The sequence below is a fragment of the Carettochelys insculpta genome, chromosome 1 (assembly GCF_033958435.1).
Source record: "Carettochelys insculpta isolate YL-2023 chromosome 1, ASM3395843v1, whole genome shotgun sequence".
Classification (NCBI taxonomy): domain Eukaryota; kingdom Metazoa; phylum Chordata; order Testudines; family Carettochelyidae; genus Carettochelys; species Carettochelys insculpta.
This window is the reverse complement of record NC_134137.1, coordinates 88,556,694-88,573,968: the sequence shown is the minus strand read 5'-3', so window position 1 is coordinate 88,573,968 and position 17,275 is coordinate 88,556,694. Positions and strand designations below refer to the sequence as shown.

Below are 17,275 nucleotides of genomic sequence, written 5' to 3'. Positions count from 1 at the left end.
TGCTTTGAGCCATGAGCCAAACTGATGTACCAAAGTAAATTTAAAATAACAAGTCTCCATATTTTTTCCCATTCATTCTGAGGTTTCCTCTGAAGAGCCTCCTGTTACTAACAGCCATTTCACAGTCCTTTCAGGCAAGAGAAAGACTGAGGACAGTACTGTCTTAGTGCCTGGATGAAAGCAAGAATTTCCATTACAGGACAGGAGAGGAGTACAGGAGTCCATCTATTCTAAGGAGATACTTTTTGGCATCTGGTATCTAGGACATCTATGAATGGAAGAGACTTGTGAATTGCAGAGACAGTCACAGTAAATACACCCTGCCTGGAATTTAACCAGCTTTCTTGAATTCCTACTTTGTGGTAGGCAGCAAGCCTTCCAGGCTGGATTTCAGGACTTGTGCTAATACTCTAAAACTTGCTGTGTAGGGCTTTGAAGTTGTGGCATGGGCTGAATATTGGAATCTGAAGCCCACCCCCTTCCATAGGCTTCAGAGACTAGAATCCAGCCCAACCCACAATACCAAAAGGTACACTGAGCAGGAGCATGAGTCTTAGTATTTTGACCCAGGCTGGGAAGCTTGCTTCTAGGAGCTGTGTAGACATACTCTGTGAGAAGTTCACATGCATCAGCCCCCAGGATACAGTGAAAAATTAGAGCAAAATCAGTAAGATTGTAATTAGGATGGGGGTGCATTACCATCTCCTTACAACCGTTCTGCATAGACAGGATAGGTAGACAAGGACAAAATACATCCACTGCAACTATTTTGACCGACAATACTTCAGGTAATCAAAGAGAACAATCCAGTGTGGCAAAGTTATAGATGGGGTTATATTTGTAGGCATTGCGAATGTAAGCTCCATAAGCCTGATATCTCAGCTCATTCTCCTGTCAGTAAGAGTGTAGCTACTAAAAAGTTAAACATGCCCTTACATTATCTTAGGCTGTGCCTATACACACATGGAAAGTCGATGGCTGATACGCAATTTTAGATATGCGAGTCGTGTACCTAAAGTCAACTTTTTAGCCGTCAACTTTGGTGGCTGTCTTCATGGCAAAAGGTTGACGGGAGCACTCCTTCTGTTGACCTTGCTTAATCCTGTGGCTCACAAGGAATTCTGGGGTTGACATTGAGCCCAGAATGCGCCGTTTCGCACATGCATGAAAGTGCGCCCCAGAAGATCGAACCTGAGTGGTTGATCTTCTGTGGTAAAGTGTAGATGTAGGCTTAGTGCCTTGTTTAAGTTTTTCCTCCTTTTCACGGTGTCACCTTTAAATCCATTAGAGCAGTATAAAGGCAGCTAAGGAAATGGTGTGGAGTCCCTCCTCAAAAGAAGCATGCTACCAGCCCTTGCTTGTAAAAATAATATAATTTCATATATCCTAGAGATCCCTCCAGTTCTTACCACCCTATCCCAAAATGGCAGTTAAAACATACCAGGCTCCAACTATGCTATTTGTCTGTGCTGCTGTTTTGCCTGCGGGCTGCTCCCCAGGGTTGTTCCCAAGAAGGTCCTCTGAATATGGGCCCAGGATATGCTGCAGCTGCTCTAGCAGCATAGCCTGATCTTGGTCTGCCGTCAGCAACAAAGTTAATTTGAGGGCACTCTACAGGCACACTCTGCTTCTGTTATAAGTATGTCATCCCTATTTATGACTGTTGGGATCCTTGTTGGACAGTTGGAGTACACCTGTCCCTCCCTTCCTCCATCTTGCTGCCTTGTCCCTTTTTGATTTTTAATGGCTCCCAGTGGAACAGATTAATGATTGCTGTCAGTGTAAAAGGTCAAACGAGAGAATTTGCCTGTGCCCCGGGACAAGTTTGAGAAGAATTATACCAATACTAAAAGGGTTAAATCAAACACACAGTTCATATTATTAAATATAGCACTATATTAGAAACTATGCATTCCCTTAAGCAAGTCTCTCTTTTACAAACATACACAGATATGTCCATACATACACAGGCACAAGGTGCTGCCTGCCTGGCAAACAGGGAGATGGTTAACACTCTGTGGATAAAACAACAAGAAGTCCTGTGCCACCTTATAGACTAACAGATATTTTGGAGCATAAGCTTTCGTGGGCAAAGACCCGCTTCATCAGATGCAAGAGTAGGGGGGGGGCGCGTTCAGAGAAGGATTGAAAGAGAGAGTCCCTCTTTAAATCCTGCTCTGAAACCCCTCCAGTCATGCATCTGATGAAGTGGATGTTTGCCCACGAAAGCTTATGCTCCAAAATATCTGTTAGTCTATAAGGTGTCACGGGACTTGTTGTTTTTGAAGATACAGACTAACTTGGCTACCAATCTGTGGATGGCTTCTCTCTTCTTCATCTGTTCCCCTCTGGTCTGGTCTGTTCCATTGAAGCAAGGTCTTGGTTGTGTTGAAAGCCCTCTGCTTCACAGTCCCATAATCCACACAGCTGAGCATCACTGGCTTCTTCAAATGCTTGAACTAAGGAATCCCCACAACCAGCTTTGCTTGATTCTTACGCTACTTTTTCCTCAAAGGAGTCAAAAGTCTTAAAAGCCTGCCCAGTGGGCATGTAGTTCATTTTTTATCTAATTAGTATTTCTGGAAGGAGTGAGGAGGGGTAGTACTCAAAATCACTGCACTTTTACTCATTCATAAGTTGTTTGGTCTGACTTTTGCATGACCTTCTGCTGTTAGGTTATGACAGCTTACATGGCTACCCCTCTTAAACTTCTGCTTTTTGGTTATGACTGCCAAGTCAGGTTGTGCTCCATGCCGGAACTTCACTCATGTGATATGTACTTTTGCATAGGTGCATATTGCTTGGACAATAGATTTAGTATTGATTGTACTTGCAGCAGTGTTACCTCAAAAGAATATTTTTATGTAGACATCTGTGAAATTCTCCTTACTATTTAATAGGGCTGTACCAACTTCATAGCCATGAAAAATGCATCATGGACCATGAAATCTGATGTCTCCTTGTTCTTAGGAGCCCCATAGCTCCAACTGGGCATGGGAAGAATAGGACCTCTCCCTCTCCTGCAAATTGCTTTGGTGATGGGATGAGAGGAACCAGACCAGCCTCACCTCTGGGTGCTTTCCTCTGCTGCAGGATGCTGTTTGGAACTGGACAGCAGCTTGAGGTTCCTGCAGCTGGAGGAAACTTGTGCACTTGGATTGTATCCTCCCTTTGCTGCTGGGAGCACCCCATCAAAGGGGGCTTCCTTGCTCCAGATAGGCAGTGGAGAGACAACACTTGTCCCTCACCTGCAAACTTTTCTGGTGGTGGAAGCAGGGGACCAGACCAGACACACCTCTGGGTGCCTACCCTGTCTGCAAGACCCTCTGTGGGACTGACCTGCAGCACCTTCTGCAGCTGTGCAGAGGAGGGGTGAGTATTGTCCCTCCTAAGCTGGTCAGAACTAGCAGTGAGGAGCCTCTCTCTGGGTTGTTCCCAGTAGCACAGGGGAGATCAGACTGACTTTTGTCTTTTGGAATATCTTGTGGTTTCAGGCAGCTCTGTGGCTTCTGCCTTCAGAGTTCAGTCCAGAGGCCAGAAGTGGTGGTGGCAATCCCAGCACCTCCGTACAAAGGTTTGCAGGTTACAAAGCCATGGCATTTCAGATTTAAACATCTGAAAATATGAAGTTTATCAATTTTCAAATCCTATGGTGTGAAATTGGCCATAATGGACTGCGAGTACAGTAGAGCCCTACAGATGAATGTGCTAAACGTTTTATTCACAGCTCAAGCATAATTTAGGAACATGAATTTAGCATCAAAGAATTTTTCTTAATTTGATTTTAAAATAATCTGAGGTTCAGTTTAAAAAAGGCACCAGTGCCTAAATTATTATTGCAGATAATTCATTTCATTAAAAGTTTATCTGTATATAGAGATACTGATTGTCTATCTAATTTTTGTTTGTTTGTTTGTTTGTTTTTTTGAATACCACAGAATGAAGAAAATATCTCAGGGATGACAAGCTTCCGTGAGGTGCTAGAAAAAATGCTGGTTATTGTTGTGTTACCAGTCAGAAACAGCCTGAGACGAGAACATGAGCTCTTCTCTTCACACCTGGTTTCTAACACCTGTGGACTACTTGCTAGTATCGTGAGTGAACTTACAGCTTCTGCATTGGGATCTGAGGTAATCATGATTCTGTAAAACAATCTTTTAAGTGTTATACAGTATGACCATGTCTACACTAGCCCAAAACTTTGAAATGGCCATGCAAATGGCCATTTCGAAGTTTACTAATGAAGCACTGAAATACATATTCAGCATGTCATTAGCATGCCGGCAGCCACGGCTCATCCAGACGGGGCTCCTTTTTGAAAGGACCCCAGCAACTTAGAAATCCCTTTATTCCCGACAGCAGATAGGAATAAGGGGATTTCGAAGTTGCCAGAGTCCTTTAGAAAAGGGGCCCCATCTGGATGAGCCAAGCGGCAGTGAGCCGCCGCAGCAATTTCAAAGTGCCGCAGCTGTCGGCATGCTAATGAGGCACTGAATATGTATATGCAATATGGGCTAGTGTATCCTGTGTGTTACATTATCAGTGTAATATATACTGTGGTTGCACTTACTGTTTCTACCAGTGTGAAAGTTTGTATTTGTTTTAAAATTCTTTTTATTTCTTTAATTGTGTAATCAGTCTGTTATGAAAGCAGTTTACAGTTAGCCATTTTATTACGGCTGGAGAATACAGAGCACCTTCCCCAAAATAACATCAGCTCTAGACCAGCCCTTTCCCTTGTAAACATGCCTCAGTCTGCAAACTGTGCTCTTCCAAGCATGAGTGCTCCGCATTTCATGAGAGTGAAGGAAACTGTCACAAATGCAAGACCAGATCTCCTTTTAGCTTTGCTCCCAAAAGAAGGGATCCCTTCCTGACTCCTTCCAAATCAGTAGAGTCTTTCTGCTTGGTCCTTAAAGACTTGGATCTATGGGAACTATGAAGGGGCTGTAATGCTTTCATCCCACTTACGTGGTCTTGCCGTGTCTGAATAATGTCAGATATGGTGACCATCCCCTATATAAACAAATAAGAAAGTGCAAAATCTTTCTTTATACAAGCAGTCCATACTTTGTAATGTACATCCTTCATAAACAAAACTATCTGGCAGATAGTTTTCAGCAGACACTTCTCCACGGACTGTAGGTGATTCACAAATCATTTTTATTGCACTTACCCCTTGCCAGCAATCTTAGTGAATGAATAAAACTGGGCTGAGGACATCAGGGACTGGAGTTGCCAGCCAAAGATTGGAGCCAGGAGCTGCAGAGGGAACACAGGATTGGAGCAGGATAGGGTCAGGACTGAAGGAGAAAAGCATGCAGAGATGAGTGGTCACAGATGTGGACAAAAGCATTGAATGTTGGTGACCAGATGCTACTGAGCTTTAAAGCAGGCCCGTTGTCGCCTTTCAGCTAATCAAGTGGACCTGACAGTCATGCAGTCTTATTACAATCCAGTTGATCTTATAAATCAAGCTGGATGATGGCGTGTCTAGTCCTCAGGCTCAGCTGAAGTTGCTCATTTCTCATAAACCCATGTGGTCTGTGTAATTGTGGATTCTGGGCCTCCTACGAATGTCCACCAATTCTCCCATCGGCATCCAGCCTGTCTTACATTTTCAGGAGAATGTTGAGATCAGATATGACAACCAGTTCTCTACCTCACAGCTTGGTATTTGAATGAGTGTCAGAATTACCGTGTTCATGTTCATAGTTCAGTCAGACCATTCTCAGTTACAGCAGAAAAGACTCCGCCAGAAAATGTTATTTAGCTTAATGGATGTTTTTGTGTGGCTGGGCACAAGAAAATCTCTTTTTGCCAAAGATTGTGCAGGTATTCCTGGTATTCTTGACTGTCTCTTCACTCTCAAGTCAATAAGGCCTTTCTGTTAGCTTGCTTTCATTCTATATAGGAGCAATCAGTGTCTTACACCCTTTTGAGGAGGACTACTTTGTTTTATTTACCTTTGAATAACGAGATTTCTAAAGGACCTCGCTAGGGCCTTCCCCTCAGTAATGAAGCCTACACCCTACACCTCAGTCTTGTACTCTCAGTACTTATCAGACTGTCCTTTGGACTGTTAGCTACTTGTCAGTGTCCCAACTGCCTAGGAAGGTTACCTTTCTCATGCCATTATGTCAAGCCAGGAGGGTGAGTGAATTCATAGCTCTCTTGGCTCACTTGCAACACACCATATTTCATAAGGAAAAGGTTTCCTTTTGCTTCTACCTGAAATTCATCCCAAAGGTATCATCAAGTTTCACATGCCTCCATGAATTTGTCTGTCAGTGTGCTTTCAAAACCTTGGGCTTCCAGTGAGGAGGAGGGACTTAATTCCCTGGGAACTCTGAAGAGCTTTTAACACTTTATTTGCTAACAATGAAATCCGTTAGGAATTTGTCTAGATTATTTGTCCCTATAGTGAGTGATGGGGACAAGCATTGTGTGCTCATAGACTCTCTTAAGTTTTCTGTCAGTTAGCTTATCTTCTTCTACAGACTTAGTGAGGTCCTGTTTCACAACACAGGCAACTCTTCAGGGAGTACTTACACTGTGCATTTGCAGGGAAGCCTTTCTCTTCCATCCACAACTTCATGAAGCATTATGCTTTAGTCCAAGCTTTCTCTGCAGACTCAGTGATTGCGACAGCAGTATTAGACATCTATGCTGCTGCATCCTTGTATACCTTTCTAGTGCAATACACTGCATTGCACAACAAACACATAGGGATCAGCGTTCAAAAATAAGTGAAGGTTACTTACCAGTAACAGTAGGTTTTTCCAGATGTTTGGTTCCTTTCTGTATGTCACTACTCATTTTCCTTCCCCCTTTTCTTGGGATTGTGTCTCTGTCCACATTAGAGAGAGAGCTGGGGAGGGGGTTCGTCCACATCTTTCCTTGTCACGTTGGTATCAATCATAAGGAATACCAGGGTATGAGTGCAGACCATTGGACACCCCTTGCAAAAATTATCCCTTCTCATGCACATAGGTAGCATGTGTACTATGTGGAGTACAGATAGGGACCACACATATGAAAGAAGCTCCAGTTACAGGTGAGTAATTTTCTGTTTTGTAGTACAGCAGTACTACCTTATGAATAACTTTATCAATCTTTCTTTCTAGAATGTCACTTTATCCATTCTTAAAACAAAAGCTGAAAAAATGAGCTTCTCTCATTGACCACTTAAGAATGAGTAAAGTGATTCATTTGATCTGCTAAAAGTAACAAAAGTGATGCATGGCATTGCTATATGGTATGTCTTTCCTTAAAAATAAATGTCAAGCTATGTGCTATTTCTGGCTTAGTTTTATTTAAAATATTACATCAGATATTTAGATAAATTGAGAGGTGTGGTTTCTGTCCATCTTTTTATTTTAGTTAATAAGCAGGGAAGTCCCCTTTTTTCCTGTCTTTGATATTTCAACCCCCGCTTCCTAAAAATTTAGCTAAAATATTTATAGAATGATATAATTTTGCTTTCTTCCATTAAAGCACCATGTATTTTAATTGTTGCTTATATTATTTTACAGGTTGATGGACTTAACTCCCTTCATTCTGTCAAAGCCAGTACAAACCGATTCACTAAAACAAGTCAGGGAAGAAGTTGGAATACTGGCAATGGATCTCCTGATGCAATCTGTTTCTCTGTGGACAAGCCTGGTGTAGTTGTTGTAGGGTTTTCTGTTTATGGAGGAGGAGGAATTCATGAATATGAGCTGGAGGTATTAGTTGATGATGTAAGTATTGGAAAAAAAATCAAAACAAAAAAGTATTAAAGCAATGCATATATATTTTTACTATCCAGCATACAGTGTGTTTCAACTTTTTAGTGTATTATGCCAAATAAAAATGTAAGTGCTTTGAATTTAATGAATGTAATTATAGTACTAATGTATGGAAAGAGAGAAGCTGCGGAGAAAGAGGCTCTTATTCTTTCAACTGAATTTTGTCAATATATCGTATTGTGTTTTCTCAGCATGAGGGAAAGAATACCACCCTCTCCATATTTGGAGAGGAGAAGTGGTGGGAGTGGGGTGGAGAAAGCTGACACAGAACCATAAGAGAAAGTGAAGTTGTCCACACTTTTCTTTGCAATTGTGCTCTTTGTAATTATGACTAGAGCTACAGTTGACACCTGAAAGCTGTTCTCCATCTTTCTTACTTTCTCAACCCTAGTAAAGCTAGACTAGAAGAAGCTTCTATGTGCACCATTGTGGACCACGTATTCCATGAGAGAGCACGTTTTCTTTTATTAGTGATGAACTGGGACTCAAGAGTTTTGAGTTAATCCTCATCTGTACTGCAGACTTCCTGTGAGACTTTGGGCAGGTCACTTAAAGCTTTGTCCAAAACCCTCTAAAATAAATGGAAGTTCTACTATTTTTTTCCACTGAAGTTTGGATCAGCCCCCTAATCTCTCTGGCTCTGTCTGCATAGTGAGTTTTTTCGAAAAAGCCAGGGCTCTTTCAAAAAATCCTGCGAAGCATCTGCACACAGAATGTGTTCTTTTGATATCAAATTGGAAGAACCTAGCACTTTTTCTGGCAGCCCTCTTTCTCTCCCAGATGAAGAAGAGTGCCTTTTTCCAAAAGATTATTTCAGAAACAAACCGTGTGTTATGCCCCAGGGGACCTTTTTTCAAAAGATCAGTCCTTGTGGTGCTGGATTTTTCTATCCCTGCCCCATTCTTTTGAAAGAGTGGGGGCTGTGTGGGTGTGCTTTATCAAAACAGCAGACCAGTTTTTTTATCTGCTTTTTTGTGTGTGGATGCACTCTTTCAAAAAGATTTTTCAGAAGAGATCTTTCAAAAGAATGTCTTTCAAAGGTAGATGTAGCACATGTGACTTAGATCACCATCTATAACATGAGGAGTGATATATCGTTTCACCTTTTGGTTTAGATTCTCAGGTGCTCAGGATAGGGCTTCTCTGTTACCATGTGTTTGCACTAGCTCCTTGCAGAATGGGTCCCTGATATTTTATGGCCTTGCTGCTCTAGTGTAGTAAAATAATCACTCTTGAAGCTTTTCTTCTTTGCTCTCATGGTATTCCTCTCAAGTGCAGAAGTACATGTATCTGGATTTTGAATCTATCTCAAGATAATCAGTTCCTACTCCAGATAGTGTAGCCACATGGTGAATAAAGCAAAGGAGAAAAACATCTAGCAGAGTTTGGGGTTCTATAGGATCAAAGAAAACAGGTGGAAATGGTGGATGGGTATAGAGGAGGGAACCTTTCTGAATGCACTATATATAGAAAATTAAAACTAAAATAAAGGGGAAAGTAAAATAACATAAAGAGAAAACTGACCAAGAAAAAAAAACCTAAAAGCATGTGAGAGTCTTGCGTGAAGACCCACATGGTATAGCATCTCACTTATCAGTCTGTCACAGAAAATGCTCAAAGCTAGAGACTATAACTATAGGTAGTGCAAAGTGCTACTACACGGAAATCTGTTTGCATTTGGAATTAAGTCCTTTGCTTTCCCAAGACTCCATACTGTGGAGTGGTATGTTGGTAATACCTTCATTCTAGTGAAAACATGGTGTTTAGTTTTTAATTTGCTGCACCTGTAGCTGTAATTGTTCATTTGGGGGCACAGAGCTTGAATTCTGAATGATGGGACCGTGTTGTTGTGGGAAATAGCTTTTCTGTTTTAGGCTACGTCTACCGTGCAGGCTCTGTGATGAGACAGCTGTGGTGCTGTAGCAGCATTGTGGTGTATACACTAGCTAGAGTGACAGAAGCATTTTTTCTGACATTGTAATAAATACGTCCTGCTTTAGAGGTAGTAGCTAGGTGAATGGAAGAATTGTTCCACTGACCTCGTTACATCTACAGCGACTTGAGTATATTGCACAAGGTGCAATATTAATATATTTAATATTTTTCATAGCTCTACAGGATGTTGCAAAGTTTGTTGTAGCATTCGGTGAAACGAGCTTTTATTTGCTGCGGAGGGTTTAGCTCTTAAAAATAGTGTTGTTTGTAGTATGTGGAGTTTTGGCATAGAGCACATACTATGCAGGAAATTGTAACGTTAATCTAATTGTTAAAACAAATGAGCAAGACGACTAGATGGTTATGTTTGTACAAATTAAAAATTGATTTTATATTTCTTCAAACTAGAGTGATCACACAGGAGATTCAACTCATTCTCATAGATGGACATCCTTAGAGTTAGTTAAAGGAACATACACCACAGATGATTCCCCCAGTGACATAGCTGAAATCAGACTTGACAAAGTTGTGCCTCTGAAGGTAAATAAAAAGAGTCTGCATATTTCCATATTTATCGTCAGTAAATGCTATCAGTTTTCTGTTTAAAGATAAAATTGTAATCTTAGAGATTGAAAAAAGTTGTATTTCTTTTTGTTATATAGAGGTGAAAAGTATATGCTTCATTTACGTTTTATATTGTTGTGTTGAAAAATAAAAAACATGTAATATATCTAGAAAAAACCTGTCATTTTATTAGTTATTCTTTTAGTAGGAGTGAAGTTCAAATTCTCATGGCAGAAAGAAATTAAACCTTATTTTTGAGTGCCAGAGTTTGAATGGACTCTAACTTGTCTACTCATAAAAATATTTTAGATGCACATTTTTGCACATATATGTTGACAGCTAATTTTCTGATTTTCCAGTCAGATATACATTATCTTTTTAAGTATTTTTAAAGGAACCAGAAATAATAGTTTGTCACTGTGAACAGAAATATTGACGTTAAACAAGTTGTGACTTCATTAGATGTTGCACTTTTTTCCTCTTAAGGGAATACTCTACAAATAAAATTGTTGAAAGTGAGTGTGTGTGAAATAATTTTCAGCCATGTCCTGTTTTTAACATAGTTGAATCAAATTATATTAAATAGAAATGTACTCTCAATATGAGTACTACAAACTATTATGAAACAAATTTTGTGCAGCCATTTAATATTACTTGCTGTTTCTGGCCTTTGTTTTGAAGGAAAATGTGAAATATGCAGTCCGTTTGCGGAACTATGGAAGCCGCACTGCCAATGGAGATGGGGGAATGACCACAGTCCAGTGTCCAGATGGTGTGACATTTACATTCAGTACATGTAGTCTGAGCAGTAATGGCACAAACCAAACACGAGGACAAATTCCACAGATTCTTTATTACAGGTCTGTGTGCTCTCATGCTAGATTTAAAATATTTTTCATAAAAATATTAATATAAATCCATTTATGTGAATTCATTGGGACTAACAAATCTAAATTAATTCTTCAGAGATTGCTGCTTTGGTTAAAATAACCTCTCACTCTTCCAATTCAGTTATGTTGTTTTTTGGCTTTGCTTTCTTAAAAACATATGGTTTTCTGGATCATAACCTCTCTCATCCAGGACACTGAGGTAGCACCTCTCTGCCTACAAGTCTTGGAGGCGGTTTAGACTTGTCCATGAGGCTCTGGTGTAGAGCTACACTTCTGTCCTCCATTCGGATTTTGTGCTCCAGGCAGGCAAACAGTGGAGTAACACACTCTCCTGCTTCTTCCATTGTTATCCTCACTTTTAAAGCCAGATTTTGGAGCATCAATAAGTGGTATTTGTTCCTTCCTCTGCCTTTCTTGTGGAGTAGAACACTTGGAGGAGGATCATTCTTGAAATGGGCTCACTCCCTGAGAACTATTACTCTCTCCTCTCCCCATCACTCAAAGAATCAGATTGTACAGTGAAGTGAGTCTTGTTTTATAGAATTTCTGCCACATTTGCTTTAGAAATTGAAAGGTGTGTAGAGAATGAAGCATGGGACTACAAGAAAAGAAAGGATGATCTTGTTAAGCTACCCAAGAGAAGGTTCTGTGATGGACTTCAGTGTCATCTCCACAGTCTGTCTAGCACAGTATTCTGTTTTCTGACAATGGCTATAACAAGTGCTGCAGGTGGAATGAGCAAAGCAGGAAGTCAGCAAGTGACCCATCCCCTGACAACATCCACTTCCACCTTCTAGCAGTCAGAGACTCCCAACACTCTGGGTACAGTGTTGCATCCTTGACCGTATTGGCTAATAGCTAGTGATGAAGCTATCCTCCATGAACTTATATAGGTTTCTTTTGTAAACTTGGTACAGTTTTGGCCTTCACAACATCTCCAGCATCAAGTTCCATGGCTTATTGTGTGTAGTGTGAAGAAGTATTTCCTTTTGTTAGTTTAAAATTTGCTGCCCATTAATTTCATTGGATGACCCTGGCTTCTTGAGTTGTGTGAAAGAGAAAGTGAAGACATCCTTATTGGCTTTCTCCATTCCACTCACCCCTTTTAGAGCTCTTTCAGATCCCCTCTGAGACATTGTTTTCCAAGCTGAAAAGTCCAAGTCTTTTAAATTTCTCCTCAGATGGAAATTATTCTGTACCGTTAATCATTTTAGTTGGCCTGCTCTGTTGGCCTTTTCTAATTCTAATATATCTTTTTTGGGATGGGATGAGCAGAACTGCACATAGTATTTAAGGTGTGGAAATACCACAAATTTATGTAGTGTCACTAAGATATTTTCTGTCTTGCTAGCTATCCTTTCTCTATTGGTCCCTAAAGTAGCGTTAGCTTTTATGAATGCTGCTGTACATTGAGCAGATGTTTTCAGAGAACTATTTACAATGAATCCAAGATCTATCTTGAGTAGTAACAGCTAATTTAGAAGCAATCATTTGGTATGCATAGATGGAATTTTGTTTTCCCGTGTGCATTCATCTATCAACATTGAATTTCATCTGCCATTTTGTTTCCCAGTCTGTTGTGAGATATCTTTGTTACTCTTTAGTCTGCTTGGACTGAACTACTGTGAATAATTTTATATCATCTGCATTTTTTGCCACCTTATTGTTTACCCTTTTTTCCTGATTATTTGGTCCTGGCACAGCTCCCTGTGGGAAACCACTATTTACCTTTCTTCATTCTGAAAACTGACCATTTGTTCATGTTCTGTGTTGTCATTTAATCAGTTACTGAACCGTGAGGGGACCTCCCTTTTATCTCTTATCTGCTTACTTTCTCAGTCCAAGTGTATTATACCCATTGAATCACCCTTGTCCACGTTCTATTTGGTGAAGCATAATTTTCCTTTATACAAGCCATGTTGACTCATGTTAGTAATAAAGTGAGCCTTATTTCACTTCTAAATAAACAATACAATTATAAAGTACTTAAATGAATGTATGATATGATAGAGACAAGCAATACAGCTTTTGAAAGCAAGAGGAATAAATTAACCTATTCCAAGACACTGATGGGATTTAAAATAACTTTTTCTTGAGCGAAAAGACCGACATCATTGTGGATAACTCATTGAAAACATAACATGTTTTCTCTTCAGTGCCCGATCAGATGCTTGCATTTGATTCCTCCTTTGAAACAGATGGAGGCATTAGACAAAACTTTGGAGGTGGTGTCCTCTTTTGAGTACATATTTCTGTCTCATAACCTTAGTTGTTACTGTCTACAGCAAATGAGTTCAGTATGTTACTGGCTTCCATAAAGAACTAAAGAGAAAGTTAGGGTCAGGGACCCAAAAAATTATGATGGGACTGATACAAGCACTCTGTGTGGCAGTCCCAGGATACACTCAGGCAGTCATTGGTGACTTTTTTTTTTCTTAATCCTTTCCTTTCTGGCCTGGTTGCTGAAGAGCTCAGGATGTCTGACTCTCTCAGCTGTCTTGGGCCATGCTCCACAGGATGATGCTAGAGCAGCTCTCAGTGGGACTGTAATCATTGGGGCTCTTGGATGATGAAGTCTAGGAAGGAGCAGGGAAAATGGAGCGGGCAAGGTGTTGTCTATTGGAGACCACTGAACAGCTAGAGAATTGAAGCAGGGCACAGGAGAGGGGTGCATCCCCTCATATAAAAGTCAGAGTCAGTACCTAAGGTGGGACTGTGAGAACCACTTCATTCTGTCATATCTATCTTCATTATATCATATCTCCCCCTGGTCCTAACAAGGGTAGATGACTTCCCCCCTTCAGGAAGAGCATAGAAAAGCTGTAGACGTTGGCCTCTGTCTGGTGGCACCCATGTTTCTGACAGTTGCAGCTGATTTTTAGCAGTAGTAGCTGGCTCTCCAGGATCGACCGTGCCCACACATCTGTGTCCCAGTGGCATTTTCCTCTTGGTCAACACACCCCTCACAAAAGAGTTTTCAGCCTGCCTGAAGAGGAGTCATACCAGTGGCTGCACCTTGCTGATAGTGGCAGGGTGTTCAGCTCAGACTCCTGACTTCAGATCCAAGCACTAACATTAACTAAAGAGGGTATAAGTTGAAGTTAGACTAACAGAAGAAGGAAGAGGAGTTTAGTTTGGAAAGATTGTAGTAAAATTCTTAGAACAAATTCAAGAACCATTATTTCTGGTCCCGGACTAAGGTTCAGACAATCTTTGGGATGCACGTCTAGCTTCCTGTTGCAGTCAAAATGACTTGCTGGTGGTGGCCAGAGAACAGGAACCTGGGGAAGAGTTCACCCCCAGTGTTTGACTCTGTGTGTGAGCCTGTCAGGGAGGGGAGCCTATCTCTGAAATATGGTAGCTTGGGATAGATTGTTAGGTACAGACAAGCAACACAATCACTGATTGATATATAAATTTTCAAGAATCAAGAACACAGCGAAGGAAGTGCTGAACTTGCTTTTGATGTGGCAGGAAAAAAAAATAGAAACATCAGTTGGCACTATATATAGCATAGATAGATAGCTGTAACATCCCAGGATGCAGACCTGATAAATCTGACAGCAGAATCTCAATTCTGGTACCCGTTAACAACATATCTCCTAATACATGGCCCCATTGCCTATGACTACACAAAATTATGAGGTGATTTCAGTTGAGAGGATCTCTGTAACAGTGTACCACAGTGCATCATGTGTTGGTTTGTGAAGTGTTCTCTGGTTGGAGTCGCAGTTGGGAGACTGTAGATAACATTGAAGTAAATCCCTCATGTTTTGGGTGTATTTTTGTGAGGATGGTCTGAACATAGGAATAAGTTGCAATTCATTGAAAATCTGTTTGGCAGTAATTGTGACCTTACTGGGTTGTTCAGATAAAGTATCCTTAGGGGCAAGTTTCCATAAGAATGTGAAGAATCTGAAGGTGTTTTTCAGTTACACCAGGGAACTAGACTTGGATATGAGTACTCTTGCCAAACTACTATTTGAGCCATGGAATTCTTTGTCCCTTCAATAATATTTCACTTAAGCTCCTGTCTTTGGTTGCCATACATTCAGATACTTTCATTTTGTTTCATCACAAGGAGGTGGTGCTTAGGACAGTACTAGAAATTTGTCTGAAGATGTCTCTTTTTATTTTAACACTAAATAGACTTATTCCTCCTTTGTCTCGTAATTCTAGGAAAAACAGGGAAGCAAGATTGTACCGTTAGTCTGTGATTGATCAGAAACGTAAGAATGTCCGAAGAGAAGTCAGATTGTCAGGGGTTCAATGAGGCTTTCCTTCATGAAAAAGAATTTGAGAAGGGAAAATGCACCCACCAAATCTGCCCTGTCCTGTTGGGCAGAATAACTGCCCTGAAAGGGTAATATCAGTAGCAGGAGGGAAGTCGTAGAATCATTCCTTGTCAGAATTATTGTCATAAGCATCTTTGGTGGTTATTTGTAAAGTCACGTGGACATCACTTCATGCCTTTTTTAGACACTCTTCATTGGATGTCCTCTTCCAGGCCTCTTCCAATACAGTATTCAGGAGAAGCATCGTGTGGGGCATTGTGGGATGCTTAGTCCACCTAGCAGTGTAGACTGTGTTACTTTGAAAAGTCTCAAGTGTTTGGCGCTTGCATAGATAATAAAATAGAGCATGGGACATATTATCTGATGACTTTTGTTCAGGTTTATGACAGTCGAAGTCCTTACCCTTTTCAAAATCTGAATATCGTTTCAGTTTGTTCTTAGTATAAAGTGTATGAAACATGCAAGGCTGTTTGTCATAAAATGAATTCTTTAGCTGGGGGAGAGAAACTTTTCCTTGGGAAGAGCTATCTCCAAAATATCCATGGTAGAGGTTTTACACAATTCTGATACAATCATTTATGGCAATTAGTAACAAAGAGGAAGCTGTGCTAGTCTATACACTATCAAAACAAAAAGCAGTCAAGTAGCACTTTAAAGACTAGCAAAATGGTTTATTAGGTGAGCTTTCGTGGGACATACCCACTTGTATGGTTTGAAGAAGTGGGTCTGTCCCACGAAAGCTCACCTAATAAACCATTTTGCTAGTCTTTAAAGTACTACTTGACTGCTTTTTGTTTTTATGGCAATTAGGTTATTTTTGTGGGAAGACTTTCTTCTGTGTTTTTCACTGCATATGGGGTATTATTTGGGGGGGGGCGGGGGCGGGGGGGGGTTTCTGTTGCCTTATGCATGAATTGATTTTCATTCTGTAATTTAAAATAAACCTCGCTGAAGATTTGCTTCAAAATCAAGAACGTATTTTGTAAGATAAAATTTGTGTATTACGTACTCACTTTAACTGTGTGTTTTCCAGGAGTGAGTATGATGGAGACTTACAGTCACAGCTTTTAAGTAAAGCTAATGAAGAAGATAAAAACTGTAGTAGAGCTATTTCTGTTGTGAGTGCTGTGGTACGAGCTGCCAAAGACCTGTTACACAGGGCTCTTGCTGTAGATGGTAAGACTTTTTTTTTTCCTAATTGCAACTGGTTTATTTTTTGTCAACACAAATTAACAATAGTGAGATCACTGTCTTTACAGGATGGATAGTGCTAACATATAATTCTTCCTGTGCTCCTAGAATGTTCGCCTATGGGATAAACTACTGCATGTTTATCATTAGCGTTTGCCAGCAAAACTGTTGAAGATATGTTTTGTGAGCATTTTCACAACAAATTCCCATTTTTACGTGTTTATAATTTGGCTATAAATAATTAAAATTATGTTTAGGCTACTAATTCGTAATAAGGGTTAATTGACTGAAGTCAATTGACTGAAGTATTAGACCATGTTTTAGAAATTTCTTGAAGATTTTATTTTTCATCTTAAACAGTTTTTATAACTTTAGTAATCCTCTTTGACAGAATAATTTATATCTGCTTTAACAGTTGAAGCCTCTCTTATACTGTGAAAGTTTAAAATGTGGCTTCTAGTTCAAAATGAGATTTGCAGGCTCTTAAATTCACTCTGAAACAGGGTGCACTTAGTGATGGAGGTAATTTAGATTGATGAAAATGCATTACTGGAAAGGTAACAATTTTCTCTTTACAGATCACTACTATACAGCAGGAAAAATAGAAAAA

At 40.2% G+C, this 17,275-nt stretch overlaps 1 protein-coding gene across 7 annotated transcripts in view; it reads left to right on the top strand.

Annotated features, from left to right (window-relative positions):
* Positions 1-17,275, top strand: part of MYCBP2 (MYC binding protein 2) — a 354,939-nt gene that overhangs the window by 179,731 nt on the left and 157,933 nt on the right. For all 7 annotated transcript variants that reach the window (XM_074989094.1, XM_074989085.1, XM_074989075.1 and 4 more), the window contains exons 33-37: positions 3,939-4,130; positions 7,536-7,742; positions 10,134-10,265; positions 10,971-11,149; positions 16,508-16,650. In XM_074989094.1, the coding sequence (XP_074845195.1) occupies positions 3,939-4,130; positions 7,536-7,742; positions 10,134-10,265; positions 10,971-11,149; positions 16,508-16,650 (853 nt within the window). The remainder of the gene's footprint in view (positions 1-3,938; positions 4,131-7,535; positions 7,743-10,133; positions 10,266-10,970; positions 11,150-16,507; positions 16,651-17,275) is intronic.